Raw genomic sequence first — 25932 nt, 5'->3', positions numbered from 1 at the left:
TCGTACATTCTAAACTTTTGGAGTTTAAAGGAATTTAATAAAACAATTATTCCATTCGCGCTTGTTGGATATGAGACTGGTTATAGCCAACTCGGCGCTACGCATCTCGTTCGCTATTTACCATCTCATATCCAACGTGCGCTCATGGAATAATTGTTAAATATTCACAAGGTTTGTTGGAGGAATGTATAACTGGCGCAAAAAGTGTTGATATTACTGAATGGATCTGCTCTACTTGCTAAATCTGATGACATTAACATTATATGACCTGGCAACAAAAATCAGACCTTATTCAAAATTACCCTGTCATCTGTGCAACGAACTTTGAACACATGGTAGAGCTCTTTATAGAGGATGTGTTAAAGAGTAATCTTATGCCTGTTGGAGAAATGGTATACTTATTTCACAGGGTTGAATTCCAGCAAAGGGGATTACCTTACATACATGCAGTATTTTGGGTATCTAGTTGCATGAGAGCCCACCGTGCTGTTACACAATTATCCAACTATCAATGCTAATGCATAAAGAAAACTTCAGCCTGCCAATTTTAAACAATCGCGGTAACTTTCATATCCACGAGTAACGACAGTGGCACTTTGATTGTACTGAGTAGTTGAGATTTCACAGTCCTTGTTATATTTATTTTATAACTTATTCGTTGAAACAAAAGATAATAATTTTTAACCAGATGCATTAGGCGAGTTTCCTCCAATCAAAGAAATCAAATCGAAATGAGACGGCCGGAAAGAAAACAAAAATATAAGCCATCATTTACCGTGGCAATCTCGTTCCCAGAGTCTTCGTTCCCCTTGACCAGCGGGTCGGGTTACGAGAGACTCTGGGATAATCCGTTTTCGAATGACAAGATTCTTGTCATGAACACCATTGCGCAGGCGTAGGCGTAACGCCAAAATGGCGAAGAGAGTGGAGGATTTGTTTCACGATGGCAATGGCATGCAATTTTCTTTAGCAAAATTAGGATATCCCAACCTAGAACTGAAAAAGGAACAATATGACGTGTTGGAGCAATATGTGTGGACAAAAATCTGTGCTGAATATGTTACCAACGGGCTGTGTTGTCAAGTGTTGCCTGGGATTTCCGATTAGAATATGTGTAACGTGGAAATGTAAAGCAGATTGTGTCGCTGCTGAATGCACTGATCCGGGATTAGTTTCAAATGTTAAAAGACTGTCTTTGTTTTGTATTGTGGAAGATGAAAGAGAGCGAAGCACCAGACTCTAACACGAGATTCTTTCCAAAAGAATAAATCATTCTTTTAATCATAAAACTATGTCTTCGTTGAAGGATCTTTCACGTTAGATTATTCGTTACCAAAGAAGGTTTAGGATTCTTTTCAAAAGAAGATGAGTTCTTTGGGTAAGAGTTTCCTTGCTGTTCTAAAGAAGTAGACGTCTTGAGGGAAGTATCATTTTGCTGCTTTTCATTGTTTTGTATACACAGAAAGTGACTGTTCTCCACCAAGTAATGAGAATTCTTGAATAGAGATGTATACTTCTAGTTGGATAGACTTGTTGATTTTTTGAAAATTATTCTTCCATGAACATATAATGTGCTTTCCAAATTTAGGAAATATATATACATTGTACATACATACATGTAAGGCACTACATACAAGCCATAATCACAAAAACAACTCTGTAAAATTTCACTGAGATAATTAATGTTGCAGAACAAATACAAATTTCTGAAACTTAAATGCCTAAAAACACGAATGATTTCGAAAAATCTATGCAGAATGAAAAAATCAGCCAAACTATTTAGCGAATGAGATAAATCCCGAGAAATGAAAACAGCTTGTAAGTACAAACTAACATGCAAAAGAAATTCTCTTGAGGGGATGGTGTAGATCTTAAAGTGAGTGAAATTAAATAAATGAAAAGTGTTACACAAAAACAATTTTTGTAATTAAAATATCACTGTCCATTTTGCTTACATCACTTCTATCCCAACAAAAAAAAATTTCCTGATCTGGAACTAATTCAAAGCACACACCCAAAAAAACAGCATTAAACAGGGCTGTCATTAAATTTTCACCTGCAATATATCAAAAACTGATTCTAGTTTTCATTTCCTTCCCAATGTGAGCTCAGGGTTAACAGCTGGTACAGGTGAATGTCCTTTCTGGCAGCCCTGTGAAAACTTTCCAGTGTGACAATTTAAATGACCACATTAGTAATAGTACAAATGACTAAATAACATAACATGGTTTGACATGGTATGAGTTAATTGCCTGACATGGTCACGTTCTGTTCTATTTCTCACCTGTTGTGCGACAAATCAAGAAATGGACTCAGGTGTGTTTAATTGTCAGGGTTTCCATTAAGTTTTAAAGTAGAAGGGACCTTGTGACAGAGTGAGAGGGCACCCCTATATATAGTCTGGCTTTTGATCTTGAGACCTCCTTTGAGCAATGGTGGGTACTGTACTCAGTGTAGACGGGTGCTAGTACCCAGGTCTCAGCTTCTAATAAAACCCCTGCATGTAGGTTAGTTCAAGCTCCTGTGGTGGTGCAACTGTTAATACATGTAATAAGAGGCTGTTAACGTTAAGCTAAAAGAGTACAGACACCCTTTCTATACAAGGCATTTTTTTTTTGACGAATGCTAAATACATACTCTCAAGAAACTCAGTGCAGACATGTTGGCTTTCTTAGATACTCTAGGTTAACCATGTAATGTACCCCAGACAGAGCAGAAAGACTCTGTTTGTATGAACTTACTTCCAGAAGAACCTCATTGTCAACAATAATGAAAAGCTGTTGTTCATAATCGTTGGTCTCTCTCAGCATATGAACATCCCCACTTAAAACTGTTTAATTCACATAATCGTTTAAGTAACGTTGTCAAATTCCTTTGGGAGAGCAGAGAGATGCACACCGAAAGGTCAATAAAAATATGTATCAAGCAAAATAAAAACTGCAAAAGCCAAAAGTTCTTCATGAGGTTAAGACTAGTCATCCTTAATGCACTTTATATTCCATTTTTACAGATAAGCGGAGGTCAGTACTTCTTTTGAACCATCAAACTTGACAGATTGGATGTAACAATATTATATATACATTGTATATTATCCAGAGAATGTTCATTTCCCATCTTACCCCCCAAATAATGTCATCCTTTCCTCACTGCCAAAGGCTTTCCGTAGGGTGGCCAGCACCATACAAGTTTTGAAATGGTACTTTTCTCTTCAACTCTGACTAGCAATGCAAAAAAGCCTAAGACTGTTGATTTTAACACTCCAAACAGGAATGGATACTTGTCTACAAACCTTGAACTTAAACATTTCTTTTGTTGGCATAAAAAATAAATTACATTAGAAACTGTTGACAACTGTACATACCAACATGAAGAAGTCAGTCTGACTTCAAAATAGACAGTATAATTTACTGACAACTTAACCGTCAACTGACAAAATTTAAATTTAGGGGATGTGTGGAATACGTTCTCAAGTGACTAGAAATACTGCACAGTCTGCAATGCTACCTTCTCCTTTTGTTTCACAAAATTGTTAAAATTTATCGGAAATATAGGCTGCTGTAAAGTTGCTCCCAAACACACTGTAAAAGCATAAAGTCTGTGTCTAGACAATGAAACTAAATGAGCCAGGTAGTTCATTGATGGCAGCACTTAGCTCTGTTTTCTGTAGAGTAACAAGGGGTATCACTGATCTCCTTTAACCCATTGACCCCTGGGAGTGAGACTTGACAGATTTTACTCTGTCTAATGCCAGGGAGATTCTATTCGTCAACTGGGGTCATCCTAGGGCGTTTGAGGTGTCAATGGGTTAAGCAGTAAAAACTTTGTCCCTTCCATTAAATGGGATGCTAACCAATCACAGACTTTTTTACAAAGTCTATCAAACATTTGTCAGTATTAAGTTGTATGCGACGTATGCGGGTACATATAAAAAGCAACATGGATTAAAGTTCGAGAAAACTGAGAGATGATCAAGACCAACCTCGGTCCCAGGGTCTCTTTTCTCTGCCTCCTTTGTCCTCAACGACAAAGGAGGCAGAGAAGAGAGGTTGGATAAGGATCTGGCCTCAGTTGTTCAAAAAGTGGATAGCACTACCCACCAGGCTCCAGTTGTTCAAATGATGGATAGCGGTATCAGCCGGATAAATCACTATCCAGTGGATAAGTAATAGCGGAACCAACTGCACTTTCCAGTGTCTAGTCATTTGTCCGGTAGATAGCGTTATCCACCTTTAAAACAAATGGGGCCAGATAAATCACTATCCAGCAGATAAACACTACCAAAACCAATTGAGTTATCCAGTAGATAGTGATTTATCCAGTGGATAGCACTATCCACCCTTTAAACAACTGGGGCCAGAACTCATACAGTCAACCAACCTTTTAAGTCTCAAACACTTGACCACTGTGGCTTCAATAAGCAAATAATAACCGCCACTGTAATTAATACTTTGGGCTGAGCAATTACGGAAAAAAAACTCCTTATGTAGTGGTATGTTAAGGTACATGTACTTCAGAAAGATGTACTTAATTACTCAAGAGAAAGGTGTCATTTTTGTAACTGACTTTTAAGTGCTACAAGAAATAGGCTCTAGAGGATGGTCAAGCTTTATATTACAGAGTTTTTTTTATTTCATCATAAACGTTAAGCTAAGTATTTGCATAACAAAGTCAACAACTGAAGTTTCCAGTTTTTCTAAGTACCTAAAATGTAGGACAAGTTCCATTGGATGTGAGATGTACATCTCATTTCATCGATTTGATTCTCTATATCTGATCTGACCTCTTCTTCCAATGGAGGTTGAGAACAGTGCAGTGTAATGAAACCAAATGAAACGCGATTAAAATTTTCAACCTACCGAAAGGATTGCTTTGCATGCCAGAGAGACGGGCCTTCCACGATATTTTCAAAGCGTTCAACAGCACTGTCACAAGCCAAACGAGTTCTCTTTGCATCAGTAACTCTTTCTCTACCCAAAAACTCATCTGCTAAAGGTTCTCGCACCTTTCCAGGACACTCACATGTACGTAAGTAACTATACGAGAAGATCTTATGGATTCATTTTAATTACAATAATATACAGCAATTTGAAGAGTCGGTATGAATACATTTTAAAGACATAATTACTCAGTGAGAGACAATTCCATTCCATTAGATTTAATAGGTTCTCACTCTTTGCTTTGGCTCCAAACTAATCAACAAACCAATCCAAACAATCATTAACAATCATACAGTGCTCTGTGAAACCCCTCGCGGCACTCACCTCGAGACCGAAATCGATTGCTCATGCTCAGACTTTCAACCAATCAAAAACTTTATCCAAACGGATTATCCCAGAGTTTCTCGTAACCCGACCGGCTGGTCAAGGGGAACGAAGACTCTGGGAACGAGATTGTTACCGTGGGGAAAGATTAGGATAGAAGCGTCTTACGCATGCGCATTCATTAAGAAAAAGTAGCAATTCAGATATTTAGTATTATTCATCAGGAAAAGATCGATTCCACCTACAATTGGATGTCAACCTTTCACGCTCTACAATCGACTGAGAATCCATGACCAATATATTTTTTCACAGTTTCCAAGGCACCACTCTCTTCAAATACCTAGTTGTTTTCGGCTCAGATTGACTCTTTTCACGGCCAGCCGCGTGCTTTCAAATTTTGAGAATCCCAATATCGGTCGAATATGGAAAAGTATTTATTTCCTGTACTGTAAACAAGAGACAATCTCTGTATCATTGCATATCTCGCATGCATCAATCCATTGTGGCAGTTCATTCCAGCAGCAAGACATGAGGTGATTTCACATCCCGGAGACCCAACTGAGTAAGTTCTGTCAATGTCAGTTCTATGGACACCATGGTCTCCGTTTTTATTATTTATTTCGATTCAGTGCTTCTTTCTTGCTCATAATCAGTTTCTGTCAATGATCGTGTGGTTGTCCATGCAGCTGTTAGGAGTGCACTTGCCAATTAATAGTAGTTTTGTGTTCATTTTAGCCGTCATAGATTTTGTGTTCATTGTCCAAGCCAAATTTTCTTCTTCTACATTGGTGCTGTCGATTTGGCTTGTTGTTGCCAAGAAGTTATTGATTTGTTGCTTCAGGAAGTTACTTACTTGATACGTATAAGCTGTAAATTTTAAATGAGTCTTACTGGCAACAAGACTAAAGGTGTGACAAATTGTTGAGAATTAATGACTGCAGCATATCGCCCACATGATAATCAACTAACCATTTTATATGCGGTGTTGACTTCCATAGGATGACTCATCAAATACAATGCAGGAGTTGCACATGAATAAGCATATGAGGATATGCTAATAAAATCAGAATAAAAAGGGTTATTTGCGAATTTGCCCAAAAACAATGATATCATAAAAGATAAGCGAGCGAAACATCATCGACTGAAAAATTAACCATTTTGAATTTTTTTTCCAATTTAAGCAAGGTGGTATAACAATTTTAACACGTTATCACGACCTTAAAGGGGAAAGGTGAAAGATAAAAAGGTTTGTGCTCGTGACTTAGTGCCCTGATTTTAATCAAATATCATCGCCTTAAGAGAAGGTCTTCTCCGCGTTTCCAGGTTGAGGACTTATAACCGTGACATGAGCGCTAATCAAAAAATGAGACCAAGCTTACAGTATCTACAACCAGTCTTAGAACCCGGGTGGTTAATTTTGTGTCCGGTACCGGTCAAAAAAGCATAGCTTTTGTGTTGAATTCAAAGTAACTTTCGAAATCATGTGGCAACTTTTTTTTCACTTACAATTCTTTTCAGTCCCACAATCGTGACTTTATCAATGCAGTACATTGGTCTCAGCATAGCTTTCTCCTTCATGGTCCTGTTGGCCCTCGTCGGAAACACATTGGTGATCCTAGTTTTCTTTTTAAACAAGTCAATGAGAACTGCAATGAACCGACTCGTGCTTAATTTAGCCATTGCTGATATGATGGTAGCGATATTCGTCGCCATACAGTTTGTTATTGGGCCAATGTATGAGCATATCCCTGGAACAACAGGCAAACTCTTATGCAAGTTTATAACTGGGGGAACTTTGACATGGACTGCAGCGCTTGTGTCAGTATGTAACCTGGTTGCAATTTCAGTGGAAAGGTGAGTCTGATTACATAATCGAGAAATGTGTGGTACTCAGACAACGATATATCTTTCCTTTGTACGTTTACTGAACCTTTTCACCCGCAATAGGTAACATCCAAAGGAGAGTGTTACTATCGTGTTTCCACCAGGAAGGTATTAGGGACTTTAAGATCTATGACGGCGACGGTCGACGAAAACGTCACTTGAAAATATAGCTTATCAGAGTGAAAAGAGAAAATGAAAGATGCTCTGCTGCATGCTTACGTTGTCGTGCACGTGAAAACCTCAAATTTGGTGATTTCACGTCGTAGTTATGCAGAGGACCGCAAGCATACTTGATACAATCCGTGCACGATTATTTATGCTCTTTTAACCAATGATATTATTGTTTTGTGAAATTGTCGTAGTCCTAGCCGTCGTCGTTTCTCAAACTGCCTATTATTTTACAAGCAGATCAACTAACTCAGTTAAGAGGGAAACTGTCTTTCCTCGATTCACTTAATCTTCTTGCCAGTTCCGAATTAGTGCAGTTACCTTGTGGGTACACAGATTACGCGTAAGAGCAGAAAGTCCATTCTTCGAGGACTTCCTTCATCGGCTCTACCAGCCCAAAGGTTTTCGTTTTATTGTTACAAATTACCTGCGAATGCTCATTTTTCAACATAATCCTTTTTTTTTTTCGAAACTCCTTTGAGGTCTATGAGACCTCTTTGCAGATACGGCGACCATTTTGATTTCTATTGTTTCAAATAGCTAGTATGGGATGCCCAGGGGGCAAATATATATTAATTTGCCCCCTGAGCATCCCATAATGTTTTTCGAAACAATTGAAATCAAAATGGCCCTTGTATCTGCAAAAAGGTCTAGGGGTCTTTTAATTATAATTTAAACCGTAATCTCGAGTTTATTGTAGTACATGAATCCAACGTGCAACTGTTAATCAGAAATGAGAATATCTGAGACATAACTGATACTTTTTGGACAGGTCAATATCAAGTGAGAGGAAATTAAAGTGATCGGCGTACTCAAAAGAATGTAATTAGTTGTTTTTAAACTTCTGTTCGAGTAAGGCAAGATGTTATATTGATCATATCTATTTTGATTTTTCCATTTCCTTCCTACTACGTCACGGAAGATACCATGCGGTTCTTCAGCCTCTGACTAGTCGCTCCAAACTCACCAAAACCAAACTGAAGCTCATCATTTCTGGTTGCTGGCTCACAGGCTGCCTTTGGAATGCTCCTCTTTTTGTGGCCGTGACGTTCAGAGATGATCTGGGGACATGTGGCGAGCGTTGGCCAGATGCGATCCTTCCTATTGCTTATAGCCTGGGGTGGAGTGCAGTGGCGGGAATTATTCCCATCGGCATAATGAGTTATCTTTATTCAAGAGTTGTTTACCAGCTGTGGTTTGAAACAACGCCAGCGCGACAATCCGCGTCAGTGGTTAGTGTTAAAGCTATACAATAACGACAGGAACGGGGGCAGGAGACGTTAATTCTTTAGAGATTGTTTTACCCGTTCCGCTAGCCTGCGAGGCGAGCATCTGCGAAGCGTCTATGCCGGGAAGGATGCCACAAATGAAAAACCACTCGTATCTTGCTACTGGAGGCCCACTCACAGCCAACCATCTATTTGCCTGCGCCTGTTTAAGAAATCCAACGATAAAATATCCCGTCAGTTACGCAGGCAACCTGTTTTATTGTCTAAACGGAAAAATAAAACACTTCTCATAGTCTAGGGTATGCATATATATTTTTAAGGGTGACCTTTTCTCGATTCGATTGATGATACATTGTGCTATACGTATAAAATACAAAGGAACATTGAATAACTTTTTCTTGCACAGTCAATAGTATGCAAGTAAGCTAAATTGAAAAATCTCTTTATACTTGCGCCAAGACTGAATAGAAGAAGCGTATATGAAAGCCAAAAGTGCGAAAACGTCCTTTTCATTAAAAAAAGCAAAAAAATAAATTACAATTGCAAAGCATATATTATGAATATGGTGAATATTCAAAATGCATATTGATGTATTGCACTTCGTCAGTGGCAGTATGCAAAACACAGCTGCGTCATAAAAGTAGCTGATTACTGAAATTAGCCTGAAATTCAGTATATGATCGATTGTGGGATATACGCATTAAGGCACTCTATGAAATCAAAAACCCAGATCCCTGAAATTTCCGTAGTTTTGTACTACACTCCTTTTTAAACTATTCTTTTTCTTACCTTATTAGTAACGTATTATTTTAGAAGAATTATTGCATTCTGAACCGAAAGTTTTATTAAGTACTTTAAAAAACTGAGACAAGCAAGGAGCTTTCATCTTATGCCGAAAACATGTAAAATGCCTTCGATGTAAAATTCTTTTTCTAAGAAATCAATTTTCTTATTACTCTCGGAATTGTCATTTATCATCTTCAGGCCAAATTTATATCCTTAAAAATTCAAATAGGTGGTTTTTAATTGCTTGGCGGGGACAACAGCAATTATTCAATTACATTTTAAGGTGGCTTACTACAGTTTTGCGAAGAAAAAGATCAAGATTTTGAAATCTGTGAAATTAAAGCAACAGGATGTCTCACTCTCCTTAAGTGTTTTTCACTGCATTTGATGTAAAATGTAATTTTGCCTAACATATAAATGGAAATCAGCGGGAAATGCTAAATACAGTGATAGAGCTCCTGGAGGGGGGACTGAAAACTAGATATTCCAAAGGCCTTTTTCTCAAAAACTAGGTGAACGACCCAACCTTAAAATTTCAGAGTTTCCTTAGCGAGAAAAAACAATCATGTATATAAATAAATAGTTAAATTTGTCAGACACCGGTCTATTTTGATTTTTAAAGAAAGTGTTGACGGCTTCGTCTTCATGTCGTTTACTAATTCCAAAAATTTTAACCGACATGTACTCACAAAGTACAGATAAACATTTGCGCACGAGCCATGATTTTTAATGCCACGAACTACTTCGTGGTCGTCTTTTTCGCGTTGATAAAATGAGATATTCTAAGCCACTCTGCTATAAATAATTAAGTCCAGAAAAGTTAATTTGTTTCATAGGTCTTTAAGGACCCATGTTTTCAACCGAACGCATGCAAATGAGATAAATAGCTATAAATAACCCGGGTGCTCCGCTTTTAGGCTTGGCTAAATCTATATAGTATGAATCTTCGAGGGCAAATGTGAAATTTTTAGGACAATCTCTCAGCATGGACGGCATCATTGGCCGACGTATCACTAAGCCAGAAAAGGGTTTACTTATTTTATAAACCTTCCATTCATGTTCATATCGCGCAAAACGCGCTCGTAAAAAAGCCAGCCGGTTGATCTGATGGCGACTTCGATGAGTCCTCTATGTCACTATCACTTGACCCTACAAAATGAGTTCTTTCTTCCATGTAAAATGATAAGGATGAATAGTTTAAACCTTTCCACTGGGTTTTTTTTTTTTTTTTTTGGGAAAGCCTTGTTTCTTTTCGAGTGAAATAATCACAGGGCAAGATATCGACGCACATGAGGATCATTGCGTGATTTACTCCAAGTGAGGAAAAGTAGCCAATAAAATCGCGCGAAAATTAATGGTGGATTTTAAAGACACTTTAGCAACCTGTCGCGACTATGAGTTTTAAACGCAATTGAAAAACCGCTCTATTTTCCCTACAATTCCTGACCAAATCTTTTAATTTATCCTTTGCAGCAAAAAGCAACAATTTCAAGAAAGAGGGCTACTGTCACAGTCATTGCTGTTAGTGTAATCTACGTCATTTGCTGGATACCAGTTCTCGTGATGTACTTGTTGGCTCAGTCTTTACCAAATCAAATGGTATACAGCGTAGACCACAAGATTACCATTTTACTGGCCATGTTTAACTCCAGCATTAATCCAGTCGTGTATAGTTTCACCAGTTCGCGGTTTCGACAGCACGTAGCGAAGCTCTTCCGATGTGAATGTTCTACGATGAAATTTGCGACGAGGTTAAGGGTGCTAAGGGGGCTATGTCACGCAAAATGACGTCACAGTAATTTCATGACACCCAAGATGCCCAAAAAGTAGAATGAAACATAGCAATAACCACTTAAAGCTGTTGAACAACATAAACGAAATACAGCAAAAGAAAAGAGAAGCATGGATGGACACAAATGGACAAGATTGAAACGGATTGTATTTGGGCAATCTTAAAAAAAATCGGCCCGACCTTTTTCAATTTCTGGCAAATCGCGTGGATAAAGGTCGTTTCTGCTCAGAATCATCTTGATTGTGATGTAACGATAATTTTATCAGTAAAGGAATTCCACATTGCTATTCTCGTGATCAACTAAAGTTTTCCACGAAACGACCATAAAATAAGGTGACATAGCCCCTTTAAGAACGGAAACCCGGCAGGACCGTTCAAAGCCAGCCAAGAAGATTCACAAGCGTCTGGTGGAAAAGGAGTGTTCTAAATTTTAAGTTTAGTTAAGGACGGTGCCTACTATTGTTATTGCGCATACGTTCTGTGCATCTCCAGATACTCGGATTTCCTCTCGGTGATGCTTACTAATGCAGGGATATTTTTGCGAGGTTTAAAACTATGCAGAGAAAGTAGATATTAGTAAGTACTCTTGGTATCCAAAAAGAAAATTGGGGTAACCATGGATTCTTTAGAGATAATTGAGCTTCAGTTTGAGAAAGAACGCCATACATTGCTTTGTATTTTAGAGCTTTATATTAAATATTAAATTTCTTACTATTATGGAAACCCGAGTTTATATGACAATATAAAAAGTGGATTGCTCGTGATAAACATACTTAAATATATGTTCCAATAAAGCCTTCTTTTTCATTTCATAGTTTCTAAGTTTTAGGTTATTGTTTAATCTCATTTTTGAGGAGCTCACATCAAATACGCCTTCTGGTTTCTTTATGAGCTTCCTCGCCACTAAATGTTTTTAATAGCGTATTATGATATTTCCATTGATAATACTGAGAATTTTGGCAAAATAAACTGAAAGCGAAACTTAATTTGCACAGGCGATTAATCAATCTCTGATCATGGCCGGTCTCCGAACTCTTCGTGAAGCTCGAACAATGAATAAAAATGAAAAGTACCTTTAAGACGAATTATACAAGCTTATTCCAAACGAACATTTCTTGGGATAACACATGTTTTTTGTTTTCAATAATCTTTAACTGAATGGCCAAACGACATAAAGCACTGCCATCAGGTTTTTTTTAACAAGTCACAGGCCACAGGACATAGGACAACTAACCTCTCCAAATAGCACTCGTTCAATGGGCGTGACTCATAAGAGCAGTACCATCGATCACCAGGACGCATGTGCATCAGCCTATTAAACCTAGTCCGACACCTAGTCCCTTAATCAGTCCCGTGATACTCGGGTAATAGTCGGGTAATGGAATAAATACATCCAATGGCCGAGGGATTTTGTTTGTATGACACCCACAAGTTTAAGGGAATTTGTAGCACTCCAAACTTATAAGTAATTTTTTAATTACGCCACATATTTTCTCACTTTTTTCAACGGGCCTCTCCTTTTTGTGTGGCTTACACGAAGTGTAAACCACTCAATGCCATGGCCCAAGATATTTATTCCTGGATTTGTCACGGTGAACAGAGTGGCTGTCACGTGGTTTACTATCGTCGAAGCTTCAGAAAGCGGTCATTTTGTGGGTGTAACACAGCGCGTTGTCGAAGATCGTTTTTTATCTAGTTATTCGTTTTTCTTTGCTGCTTGGATTTTACACGCCGGCTTTCCTACAGTCGGCTTGTCTTCTAAGTTCAGATTACAGCGAGGAGTTGTGCTCTCACAGGGCAACATTTCAATTCACGGTCTGGACCTTTGGTACAGGTTGCGTCACATGAAAACTTACGAGTCATTATTGACTCTCGCAAGCCAACATTTAACGGCTTCAATCTGCTCAGCAGACCTGCTTGAATATCTGAAAGTTTCTGAAAGTATTTGAAAGGCTCTGAAGTTACTTGAAAGCAAAAGAGACTCTCCTGTGCTTGCTCAATGTTTTTGTTGAATCGAATTGGACGAATCATCCACACACAGTTGACAAGAGTCTGCTAGCCCACGATTTCGTCAGAAGTAAGTAACATGGGAATCTCTGTTGAACAATACCGATCAAGAATCGGCTCTCATTACAATTTCCTTAAAACAAAAGATGCTTTGCTGCGTTTCAATAATGATGCTTTACATGAATGTCTTTTATTTACCAACATTGAAACAAGTTGTTGGACAATACAAAATATGGAATGAAGTAGTGTTTTGGTTTACCCAATTTGTGTACTACACTTGCTCGCAATGTTTGTTTTGCACCTTTTTGTACAGTAGATTAGCACTTTGCATGATGTCAAGTTCATCTATTCATTTCATGTTTCCACATGGCTTGAACTTGGTAAACACGCTGACATAAAATTACAAGGTCCATAATAAGAAAACTTCAAAGATTCTGGTATTTAAAGTCATACGATACCATCATGAACTTCCCTGTACATTGAATTCTGTTGAACTTTTTCTTAAAATCTCCAGGTTGCTGGTAAAATTGTTAATCTTATTGGGTTAAAAATTATTAGCAATGTTAATAAGCACTACTCAACATATGATTTATTAAAATATTGCTTGTGTTCAGATGTTGTTATGCGTCTATCTTTTTTTCCCAAATTCTTCCACTTGCAACCCAATAGCCACTTACATCAACTAAATTTTTCTGTGTTTCTTTATTGAAAATTTAGCATTATGATACTTTACATGCATGTATTGTCAAAAATTAGTCCTACATTCAAACCAAATCAAGCTCCCAATGTGGCTTCTAGCAAAGGTTACATCATTTCCTGTATGCACCAACCCTACTGCAAAGTTTTTTGCTCTTGCGCTGTTACACAAAATGCCAAAAACATTCATACGAAATGCTTCCCTGGAGTTGATTTCACAACACTTGCCCTGGACAAACTCAGAACTCAATTCCACTTGGTTACGTAAACAAAATCATGTCTGAATCTATCAGCCCACCATAGGACATGATGCTGACATTTTTTCAGTTCCTTAAATCCTCAGGTTACATGCGCAACCTCTGTTGTCAAAATGACACCTCCATAAACCCTCATCTTGAAAATAAGCATTTCAGGACGGATGTATGTCAATTATCTTATTTTATTGATTGAGAGGAACAATATTGAAAACTAACCGTAATCAGATATTAGCTCTACTAATAGAAACTCAATGACAAAACAGATCCTCTTAATTTGTAACCTCCCCCATCAAAGCAGCTCAATTTCGTAAGCCACACATGTTCGTATTGCGGACCTATTTTTTTTATTCAGTTGTCGAGTTATCCATGTTTTAAACTTTTAAAGCTCATTGTACTCGCTGTTGACAAAAACAAATTAAAACAAATTAGAGTGAAATTTCTCCTTCTCTTTTCACCATTGCAACATAATGAGTCACTCGCACGTCATGATAAAGGACACGAACTTTTCCGACAAGCCTAAACACCACCTTACCTTGATCGGGAGGATGTGGGTTAAGGGTAATGCTTATCAGGAACAATGTACATGGGTCTTGATGATCAGTGATACCGCTCTCTACCTTGAGTCATTTCTACTGAGCAAGCACTATTTTAAGGTGGTTAGTCGTAGTTTTCCGGTGGGTAAAGCACCTGTGGGCTTCAACCTGAAACCGAATGTGGCCTGTAAAAAGACCGTCCCTGCCTCATTAAACATCGCAGACCATGTTTGGTCGAAATATGAACACGACGGAATGAAGTATGATCATGTTCAGCTATCGTAGTCCTGTTTCATACTATGAGGAATGAGTTCAACAAGAAAAAACTCGAGGGAATAATTTAACGATCCCATCGTTCGGGAAGTGGTGATTCTCTCATCTGCTAATAACATGAAAAGTGATCAGAAAGATGGTCCGTTCCCTCACCACTCCATCTCTTTTTACTAGTTTTCTTTTCTTTTCGCTTCTGTTGGCCTTTCTTAATTTGATGAACTAAAGCTTCTTCTTCTGGCGTTTTCCATGGGAACAAACTCGCAGACTAGATACGCATGCGCGCCAGTCAAACATATTTCATGCATCTGTCCAAACGCTCCAAATGCTTGATGCGTTTCAAATCTTCCCCCAAGATGATAATAAAAGATGTTCGAACTCCATGACGTTTTTACCACACAAAACGAAGTGACCAAACAGGAAACTGTTTTGCCACCCAAAAGTGTTTTAATGTGTTTTAACGCATCTTTTTTTTTTTTTTTCTTTTTTTTTTTTTGTGGTTTGGGCAGGCGTTAAACAGCTCACAGGAATGAAACCTTGAAGTGATGCTGGCAGTAAAAATGAAATTTAAATCAAAAAGCTGTTCTGTGTGCAGTATTTGTCCACTTTGTACTCATGTTTTTTCTTTATTTTTCGTTCTTCATTTATTTGGAACACATTTTTATCTGGCTCAGGTTTATTTACGACAAGCAACAGATGCATTTTTAACAAATAAAACACTCCCAATCAATAATACTTATCTTATTTGGTCTTCTCCTAGTAAAATCTCGCAATCGTGTATATCTGACAATGTGTTCAGGCGTGTTACGGAATGCGAACTACTGACGGAGAGGCAATGGGTCTACCGCAAGGAGCGCTCGACCCAGTTATTTCTTGACAATCTTACAGAAAGTTGGAGACAAGCTGTTGATAATAATTTCGTGGTCTCTCATAGATCCTTTTGCAAAAATTGAAGATCAAATTTGGAATCGAGGGTAGCCTTCTTTCTTGGCTTACAGACTATCTGAATCAACGGACACAGGTTACGGTTGTGAATTCTACTCAGTCGGAAGAGCTAAATGTGACTTGCGGCATCCCACAGGGATATGTGTTAGGTCCATGTCTGTTCATTTTGTGCACCAGTCACATGCCGGATGCTGTTAAATCAGGCAATCTCTACCTTTATGCTGAGGATACCACGGTTTACTGCATTGGATCAACTGTTGATGAAGTATGTATAAAAAACCTAATAAACAATGCACTGGACGAGCTTATTAAATAATACATCAATAACTCGTTAACACCGCACCCTTCAAAATGAGAAGTAATGTTGTTGCACCGGGGATCCTTCACTGGTCCATGCCCTTTGATTACCACTGGTAACGTTAACGCTGCATGGGTATGTCACGCAAGGCTGCTACAAACATCTTATGAAATTAAAGAACAACTTTGTGTCTAAATTGAACTTATTGAAAAGGTGCTCTCTTCTAAATAAAAAAAATCTCTTCTAGACCTAAATTTTAAGGTAATCCTCCCTTCTGTGACGTATAGCATCTTTATCTGGAGAAACTCTAATAACATGGACTACACTGTCGTGTAGGAAGGCTAATTTTTAGTTTACCACGGCATACATTATCAGAAGTGGTTATGGAGTTTTGTTAAACTATTTTACAACACAGTTAGCGATAATGTACCCTCAATGATTTCATATTTTAATTAGCTTTATGGCGCAATATTACAAAAATTTGGTTTTATCAACGGGGTTGATAATCCAAATTGACCACCGTACAGAGATTCTAAAAGCTGACGTTTCGAGCGTTAGCCCTTCGCTCTTTCGCTCGTTTCAAGCGTTAGCCCTAGTCCTTTCGAGCGTTAGCCCCAATTTACATTATCAACTCCGTTGATAAAACCAAATTCTTTTATAGATAGCAACCTTTGTTGCTCTTGTAAACGCGGTTATGTTCGAAACTTAATTGACTCGGAGAAGGGCTAACGCTCGAAACGTCAGCTTTTAGCATCTCTGTACGATGGTCAATTTACATTATCAACTCCGTTGATAAAACCAAATTTTTGTAATACTACTTCCCCACAGACGCAGCACCACAGTTTCTTTAGAAACTACCCCCTTCAGTCATTTATGGCGCAATAGTCCTTATAACTTAAGAGGACATAAAAAGGCCGTTGTTCCACGATTTTCCACACATTTTTTTTTTGAAAAATTATATTCGTTATAGAAGCGTATGTTATGGAACTTTGTCTCAGAAAGGTGCAATCTGATGCCACATTTAAAGAATTCAGATTTACTAGTTCACTCGTATAATTGGTAGCGAAGAAGACGTCCAATTTTTAATCTTAAATTATCTTGAATTATGAAAGTACATTTTGCATTGTCATTCTTTACTTTTAGCCTGATTTATTCATTTGATGTATTTCATCCACATCTACTTGTAGGTTACTTAGGTGTTAGCTAGTCACAAACGATTCCTCATTGGTCAAGCATGTAATGCTTTTATTTTCATCTTGTTTAAATAAAGGATCTAACTTACTTGCTTCCCACCCCTCCGTTTCAAAATAACGAAATCACAGTTGCGTACTTCATTTAATTGGCGCTATGATGTCTATGATGGGTGCGGTTTCAATCAAATAGCAAAGAATCTCAAGTACTTCAGCTGACAACGTGGTTTAAGACGAAGGCGTGCTACGTTAATGTGTTGTCGATCTTCGGTTCGAATCCCAGCGTGATCATCATATTATGCGCCTCAAATTACATAATGCAATTCTACCAATTGTGGTAGCATTTACACGTGACTTTCTCCAGCCCGCTGATCACTGGGGCAATTTGTCTAATCACGAACCAAGATAAACAATCAGGGTTCCCAGGCATTCTCATATCTCGCTGAGTAGAGCAACCGACCTGTAATACGGAGGTGGTGGGTTCCAATCCTGCCTGGGACTCTCATCTTTCAATTGTCCTTTCACTCGTTGCCAAGCAACAGCCTTATCAAAACTGAAATTCGTTTCCATTTCTTGTTTTCTTACCCGTGCCATTTAACAATTATTCCATGAGCGCGCGTTGGATATGAGATGATGGATAGCCAACGAAGCGCGTAGCGCCGAGTTGGCTATAATCATGTCCTATTCAACAAGCGCGAGTGGAATAATTGTTTTATTGAAAACGCCCCCAAAATATAGGAAACTAGACTACAATAAAAATAAAAAGGCCCAAAAACTCACGCATATGATTGCCGTGTTTGTAGATCATGGTATAATAGCTCATAACCCATGATGGCTTAGCCAATTAAAACTCTCGAATTGCATTATCCAATGATCCAGTTTTTAATAAAAGATGTTATCTGATTAAAGTTATTTTCACCTTGCATCACGGGCATGAAGGACTAAGGCATACACAGAAAATAAACAAATAGCTGCAATTGAATCTGGGAACAGACAACACCTGATATGAGGAAACCAACACTATCCGAAGTAATGGAAAATCACGAAACACCCGACATTAATTCAATTCAAACGCCTATGAAAAGACATGTGCAGGCGCACAATAGAATGCTTCACCAACCCAATTTATATTTTACCCTCGAGTCGTCGTAGTCATAACTGCTGCACGTAAGCCGAAGATATGTCGTTTTTTGTCGCTCAAACCTAAATTTCAAATTCTATTTTTTTTTAAAAACATGAAGCTGTTAAATAGTGGTGGGGGAGAATTTTGCTGCCCGACGTTTTTCAGATCGAATTCAGTGGACCTCTGCGAGATCGTGCCAACACATTTGAATGAGAATAGAACAGAATAGGAGTATTTAAACAGGTTTGCAGAATAAAAACGCATCCGAGTTACAATATCTGTGACCCGTAAGGTAATTGGCGATAACACTCAGACAGGTCTGTGATACTGATGGTGCAAAAAAACGTCAATAAAAACTGGGCACTTTAATGCAAACTTGATTTCGGATTTTCGTCTCTTTTTTCAGCTGCCATTGTTTATTTTGCATTTGCAGCTTATCAGGTTCACTACATATAGCTCTGTTTCTTTCAGATAGCATTTTAATATAATGCTGACCAAAAAGCTAGCATACTCGATTCATCGCTAACAAGAACCTGCTGAAGAACATTGTTTTTTTAATTTACGCAGCGAAGTAATCTGGCCATTTTAAACTAAGTAGTTGAGATTTCACAGTCCTTGTTATATTCATTTTATAACTTATCCGTTGAAACAAAAGATACTAATTTTTAAACCAGGTGAGTTTCCTCCAAGCAAAGAAATCGAATCAAAATGAGACGGCCGGAAAGAAAACAAAAATAAATGCCATGATCTTTTACCGTAGGGAAAGAATACTCTAGAAGCGCCTTACATTCATTAAGAAAAAGTAGAAATTCAGATATTTAGCATTCATCAGGAAACGATCGATTCCACCTACAACTGGATGTCAACTTTTCACGCTCTACAATCGATTGAGAATCCATGACCAGTATTTATTTCCTGTACTGTAAACTCCACTGTGGCAGTTCATTCCAGCAAGACATGAAGTGATTCCACATCCCGGAGACCCAAGTAAGTTCTTTCAACGTCAGTTCTATGGACACCATCATTTCCGATTTTATTATTTAGTTCGACTCAGTGCTTCTTTCTGGCTCATAATCAGTTTCTGTCAATGATCGTGTGGTTGTCCGTGCAGCTGTTAGGAGTGCACTTGCCAATTAATAGTAGTTTTGTGTTCATTTTAGCCGTCATAGAATTTGTGTTCATATTCCAAGCCAAATTTTCTTCTTCCACATTGGTGCTGTCGATTTGGTTTGTTGTTGCCAAGAAGTTGTTGCGTCAGGAAGTTACTTACCTTAATAAACTGTAAATTTTAAATGAGTCTTACTGGCAACAAGACTAAACGTGTCACAAATTGTTAAGAATTAATGACTGCAGCCCATCGCCCACATGATATTCAACTAAGCATTTTATATGCGGTGTTGACTTCCATAGGATGACTCATCAAATACAATGCAGGAGTTGCACATGAATAAGCATATGAGGATATGCTAATAAAATCAGAATAAAAAAGGTTATTTGCGAATCTGCCAAAAAACACTGGTATCATAAAAGATAAGCGAGCGAAACATCATCGACTGAAAAATTAACCATTTTGAATTTTTTTTCCAATTTAAGCAAGGTGGTATAACAATTTTAACACGTTATCACGACCTTAAAGGGGAAAGGTGAAAGATAAAAAGGTTTGTGGTTGTGGTGCCCTGATTTTAATCAAATATCATCGCCTTGAGAGAAGGTCATCTGCGCGTTTCCAGGTTGAGGACTTATAACCGTGACATGAGCGCTAATCAAAAAGTGAGACCAAGCTTACAGTATCTACAACCAGTCTTAGAAACCGGGTGGTTAATTTTGTGTCCGGTACCGGTCAAAAAAGCATAGCTTTTGAGTTAAATTCAAAGTAACTTTCGAAATCATGTGGCAACATTTTTTTCACTTACAATTCTTTTCAGTCCCACAATCGTGACTTTATCAATGCAGTACATTGGTCTCAGCATAGCTTTCTCCTTCATGGTCCTGTTGGACCTCGTCGGAAACACTTTGGTGATCCTAGTTTTCTTTTTAAACAAGTCAATGAGAACTGCAATGAACCGACTCGTGCTTAACTTAGCCATTGCTGACATGGTGGTAGCGATATTTGTCGCCATACAGTTTGTTATTGGGCCAATGTATGAGCATATCCCTGGAACAACAGGCAAACTCTTATGCAAGTTTATAACTGGAGGAACTTTGGCATGGACTGCAGCGCTTGTGTCAGTATGTAACCTGGTTGCAATTTCAGTGGAAAGGTGAGTCTGATTACATAATCGAGAAATGTGAGGTACTCAGACAACGATATGTCTTTCCTTTGTACGTTTACTAAAAGTTTTCAGCCACAATAGCTAACATCCAAAGGAGAGAGTTACTATCGTGTTTCCACCAGGAAGGTATTAGGGACTTTAAGATCTATGACGGCGACGGTCGACGAAAACTTCACTTGAAAATATAACTTATCAGAGTGAAAAGACAAAATGAAAGATTCTCTGTTGCATGCTTACGTTGTCGTGTACGTGAAAACCTCAAATTTGGTGATTTCACGTCGTCGTTATGCAGAGGACCGCAAACATACTTCATAAAATCCCTGCACGATTATTTATGCTCTTTTAACCAATGATATTATTGTTTTAAGGCGTTGTCGTAGTCGTAGCCGTCGTCGTTTCTTAAACTGCCTATTATTTTACAAGCAGATCAACTAACTCAGTTAAAAGGGAAACTGTCTTTCCTCGATTCACTTAATCTTCTTGCCAGTTCCGAATTAGTGCAATTACCTTGTGGGTACAGAGATTACGCGTAAGAGCAGAAAGTCCATTCTTCGAGGACTTCCTTCATCGGCTCTACCAGCCCAAAGGTTTTCGTTTTATTGTTACAAATTACCTGCGAATGCTCATTTTTCAACATAATCCTTTTTTTTTTTCGAAACTCCTTTGAGGTCTATGAGACCTCTTTGCAGATACGGCGGCCATTTTAATTTCTATTGTTTCAAATAGCTAACATGGGATGCCCAGAGGGCAAATATATATTAATTTGCCCCCTGAGCATCCCATAATGTCTTTCGAAACAATTGAAATCAAAATGGCCACCGTATCTGCAAAAAGGTCTAGGGGTCTTTTAATTATAATTTAAACCGTAATCTCGAGTTTATTGTAGTACATGAATCCAACGTACAACTGTTAATCAGAAATGAGAATATCTGAGACATAACTGATACTTTTTGGACGGCTCAATATCAAGTGAGAGGAAATTAAAGTGATCGGCGTACTCAAACGAATGTAATTAGTTGTTTTTAAACTTCTGTTCGAGTAAGGCAAGATGTTATATTGATCATATCTATTTTGATTTTTCCATTTCCTTCCTACTACGTCACGGAAGATACCATGCGGTTCTTCAGCCTGTGACTAGTCGCTCCAAACTCACCAAAACCAAACTGAAGCTCATCATTTCTGGCTGCTGGCTCACAGGCTGCCTTTGGAATGCTCCTCTTTTTGTGGCCGTGACGTTCAGAGATGATCTGAAGACATGTGGCGAGCGTTGGCCAGTTGCGATCCTTCCTATCGTGTATAGCCTGGGGTGGAGTGCAGTGGCGGGAATTATTCCCATCAGCATAATGAGTTATCTTTATTCAAGAGTTGCTTACCAGCTGTGGTTTAAAACAACGCCAGCGCGACAGTCTGCGTCAGTGGTTAGTGTTAAAGCTATACAATAAGGAAAGGAAAGGGGGCAGGCGACGCTAATTCTTTGGAGATTGTTTTACCCGTTCTCTAGCCCGCGAGGCGAGCACCTGCGAAGCGTCGATTCCGGGAAGGATGCAGCAAATGAAAAACCACTCGTACCTTGCTACTAGAGACCCACTCACAGCCAACCGTCTCTTTGCCCGCGCGTGTTTAAGACATCCAGCGATAAAATATCCCGTCAGTTACGCAGGCAACCTGTTTTATTGTCCAAAAGAAAAATAAAACACTTCTCATAGTCTAGGGTAGTGCATATATATTTTTTTAAGGGTGACCTTTTCTCGATTCGACTGATGATACACTTTGCTATAAGTATTAAATACAAAGCAACATTAAACAACTACTTCTTGCACAGTCAATATTATGCAAAAAAGCTAAATTGAATCTCTTTATACTTGCGCCAAGACTGAATTGAAGAGGCGTATATGAAAGCTAAAAGTGGGAAAACGTCCTTTTCATTAAAAAAAGCAAAAAATTAAATTACAATTGTAAAGCATATATTATGAATATGGTGAAAGACTATTCAAAATGCATATTGACGTATTGCACGTCGTCAGTGGCAATATGCAAAACACAGCTGCGTCATAAAAGTAGCTGATTACTGAAATTAGCCTGAAATTCAGTATATGATCGATTGTGGGATATACTCCAGATCCATGAAATTTCCGTAGTTTTGTACAACACTCCTTTTTAAACTATTCTTTTTCTTACCTTATTAGTAACGTATTATTTTGGAAGAGTAGGTTTGTAACTTAAGCAGGCCGCCGTTCCCCAAATTGTTGCATTCTGAACCGAAAGTTTTATTAAGTACTTTAAAAACCTAAGACAAGCAAGGAGCTTTCATCTTATGCCGAAAACATGTAAAATGCCTTCCATGTAAAATTCTTTTTCTAAGAAAGCAATTTTCTTATTACTCTCGGATTTGTCATTTATCATCTTCTGGCCAAATTTAGATCCTTAAAAATTCAAATAGGTGGTTTTTAATTGCTTGGCGGGGACAACAGCAATTAGTCAATTACATTTTAAGGTGGCTTACTACAGTTTTGCGAAGAAAAAGATCAAGATTTTGAAATCTGTGAAATTAAAGCAACAGGATGTCTCTCCTTTTTTTTTTGCACTGCAATTGATGTAAAATGTAATATTACCTAACAAATAAATGCAAATCAGGGGAAAATGCTAAATATAGTGACAGAGCTCCTGGAGGGGGGACTGAAAACTAGATATTTCAAAGGACTTTTTCTCAAAAACTAGGTCAACGACCCAACCTTAAAATTTCAGGGTTTTCTTAGCGAGAAAAAATAATCATGTATATAAATAAATAGTTAAATCTGTCAGACACCGGTCTATTTTGATTTTTAAAGAAAGTGTTGACGGCTTCGTCTTCATATCGTTTGCTAATTCCCAAAATTTTAACCGGCATGCACTCACAAAGTACAGATAAACATTTGCGCACGAGCCATGATTTTTAATGCCACGAACTACTTCGTGGTCGTACCCCGTGTCTTTTTCGCGTTGATAAAATGGGATATTCTAAGAGACTCTGCTATAAATAATTAAGTCCAGAAAAGTTAATTCGTTTCATAGGTCTTTGAGGACCCATGTTTTCAACCGAACGCAAATGAGATAAATAGCTATAAATAACCCGGGTGCTCCGCTTTTAGGCTTGGCTAAATCTATATAGTATGAATCTTCGAGGGCAAAAGTGAAATTTTTAGAACAATCTTTCAGCCATGGACGGCATCATTGACCGACGTATCACTAAGCCAGAAAAGGGTTTACTTATTTTATAACCCTTCCATTAATTTTCACTATGTCACTATCACTTGACCCAACAATATGAGCTTCTTCTTCTATGTAAAATGATAAGGAGGAACAGTTTAAACCCTTCCACTGGGTTTTTTTTTTCGGAAAGCCTTGTCTCTTTTCGAGTGAAATAACAGGGGCACCCAACGACCAATTTGTTGTAAAATGTATTATTATACCCCACTTAATGAAAATAAATCTTAATAAGGCATTTTCAGGTGTTTTTCAGTGTTGCTGGGAAAACATTATCTGTTCCTTTTTCCTAGCAAGACACTCAAGAAATTTCCCAGCCAGCTAGATAAAATTGGTTGGTTTCCCAGCCAGCTGATCAAATTTATTTCCCAGCCAGGAATTCCGCGCGCTTTTAAATCCCTCGATCCAAAACGACCGAACAAAAGCGACAAAACCGGGACAAAACAGGTTTTTTCCGCAAGCGAAATCACTCTGACCAGCCGTCGTATGTTTGTGACTACTCTCTGGGAGAGGGAAGGGTCTTTTTTTTTTTTTTTTTTTTCTTTTTTTTTTTTTAAGTCGTCCTCAGTCTTCAGAGTTTCTACGGCCAGCTTCGGGTTGAAATGCTAGAAAAAGTCAGTAATTCCCAGGCAAAACGACTATCAATAATAAATTTCCCAGCCAGCTCATCGAAACACCTCAGTATTTTTGCCAGCCAGCAAGATTCCTCTGGGGAACAGATAATGTGAGGAACAGATTCGTTGGGTGCCCCTGAAATAATCAGAGGGCAAGATATCGACGCACATGAGGATCATTGCGTGATTTACTCCAAGTGAGGAAAAGTACCCAATATATAAAATCGCGCGAAAATTAATGGTGCATTTTAAAGACACTTTAGCAACCTGTCGCGACTATGAGTTTTACACGCAATTGAAAAACCGTTCTATTTTCCCTACAATTCCTGACCAAGTCTTTTAATTTATCCTTTGCAGCAAAAAGCAACAATTTCAAGAAAGAGGGCTACTGTCACAGTCATTGCTGTTAGTGTAATCTACGTCATTTGCTGGATACCAGTTCTCGTGATGTACTTGTTGGCTCAGTCTTCACCAAATCAAATGGTACACAGCGTAGACCACAAGATTACCATTTTACTGGCCATGTTTAACTCCAGCATCAATCCAGTCGTGTATAGTTTCACCAGTTCGCGGTTTCGACAGCACGTAGCGAAGCTCTTCCGATGTAAATGTTCTACGATGAAATTTGCAACGAGGTTAAGGGTGTTAAGGGGGCGGCGATGTCACGCAAAATGATGTAATTTCATGACACCCAAGATGCCCAAAAAATAGAATGAAACATTGCAATAACCACTCAAAACTGTTGAACAACATAAAAGAAATACAGCAAAAGAAAAGAGAAGCATGGATGGACACAAATGGACAAGATTGAAACGGATTGCATTTAGGCAATCTTGAAAAAAATCGGCCCGACGTTTTTCAATTTCTGGCAAATCGCCTGGATAAAGGTCGTTTCTGCTCAGAATCATCTTGATTGTGATGTAACGATAATTTTATCAGTAAATTAATTCCACATTACTATTCTCGTGATCAACTAAAGTTTTCTACGAAACGACCATAAAATAAGGTGTCATAACTAGCCCCTTTAGGAACGGAAATCCGGCAGGACCGTTCAAAGCCAGCCAAGAAGATTCACAAGCGTCTGGTGGAAAAGGAGTGTTCTAAATTTTAAGTTTAGTTAAGGACGGTGCCTACTATTGTTATTGCGCATACGTTCTGCGCATCTCCAGACTCTCGGATTTCCTATCGGTAGTGCTTACTAATGTAGGGATATTTTTGCGCGGCTTAAATTTATGCGGAGAAAGTAGATGTTAGTAAGTACTCTTGGTACCCAAAAAGAAAATTGGGGTAACCATGGATTCTTTAGAGATAATTGAGCTTCAATTTGAGAAAGAACATTGCTTTGTATTTTAGAGCTTTATAT

The 25932-nt window shown here is 38.2% G+C and overlaps 2 protein-coding genes across 4 annotated transcripts in view; both read left to right on the top strand.

Annotated features, from left to right (window-relative positions):
• Window positions 1–11795, top strand: part of LOC137991007 (QRFP-like peptide receptor) — a 16727-nt gene extending 4932 nt beyond the window's left edge. Inside the window, exons 1-4 of one of the 2 annotated variants that reach the window (XM_068836138.1) lie at window positions 5518–5823; window positions 6780–7115; window positions 8236–8545; window positions 10802–11795. In XM_068836138.1, the coding sequence (XP_068692239.1) occupies window positions 6802–7115; window positions 8236–8545; window positions 10802–11116 (939 nt within the window). In that variant the 5' untranslated portion in view covers window positions 5518–5823; window positions 6780–6801 and the 3' untranslated portion in view covers window positions 11117–11795. Of the gene's footprint in view, window positions 1–5517; window positions 5824–6779; window positions 7116–8235; window positions 8546–10801 lie in introns of those variants that run through there. The other variant, XM_068836137.1, reaches the window with a different exon arrangement.
• Window positions 11796–18619: 6824 nt separating this feature from the next.
• On the top strand, window positions 18620–25547 carry LOC137991006 (neuropeptide receptor 22-like). 2 transcript variants are annotated; one of them, XM_068836135.1, is made up of 4 exons: window positions 18620–19426; window positions 20365–20700; window positions 21821–22130; window positions 24927–25547. In XM_068836135.1, exons 2-4 carry the CDS (start codon window positions 20387–20389, stop codon window positions 25242–25244), a joined length of 942 nt encoding a protein of 313 aa, XP_068692236.1. In that variant the 5' UTR covers window positions 18620–19426; window positions 20365–20386; the 3' UTR covers window positions 25245–25547. The 2 variants fall into 2 exon arrangements, with proteins under 2 accessions (XP_068692236.1, XP_068692237.1); XM_068836136.1 differs by lacking the exon at window positions 18620–19426 and adding an exon at window positions 20079–20097.
• The last annotated feature ends 385 nt before the right edge of the window (window positions 25548–25932 follow it).

Source organism: Montipora foliosa, chromosome 2 (genome assembly GCF_036669935.1).
Source record: "Montipora foliosa isolate CH-2021 chromosome 2, ASM3666993v2, whole genome shotgun sequence".
Classification (NCBI taxonomy): domain Eukaryota; kingdom Metazoa; phylum Cnidaria; class Anthozoa; order Scleractinia; family Acroporidae; genus Montipora; species Montipora foliosa.
Note: the sequence above shows the minus strand (reverse complement) of the source record. Positions and strands in the feature narration are given on the sequence as shown.

Excerpts from the sequence above, each read along its gene's own strand:
- LOC137991006 (XM_068836135.1), top strand. The coding sequence starts at position 20,387 with ATGCAGTACATTGGTCTCAGCATAGCTTTCTCCTTCATGGTCCTGTTG. Across the intron at positions 20,701-21,820 it reads GTTGCAATTTCAGTGGAAAG|ATACCATGCGGTTCTTCAGC; the intron begins GTGAGTCTGATT and ends ACGTCACGGAAG. Across the intron at positions 22,131-24,926 it reads CGCGACAGTCTGCGTCAGTG|CAAAAAGCAACAATTTCAAG; the intron begins GTTAGTGTTAAA and ends TATCCTTTGCAG.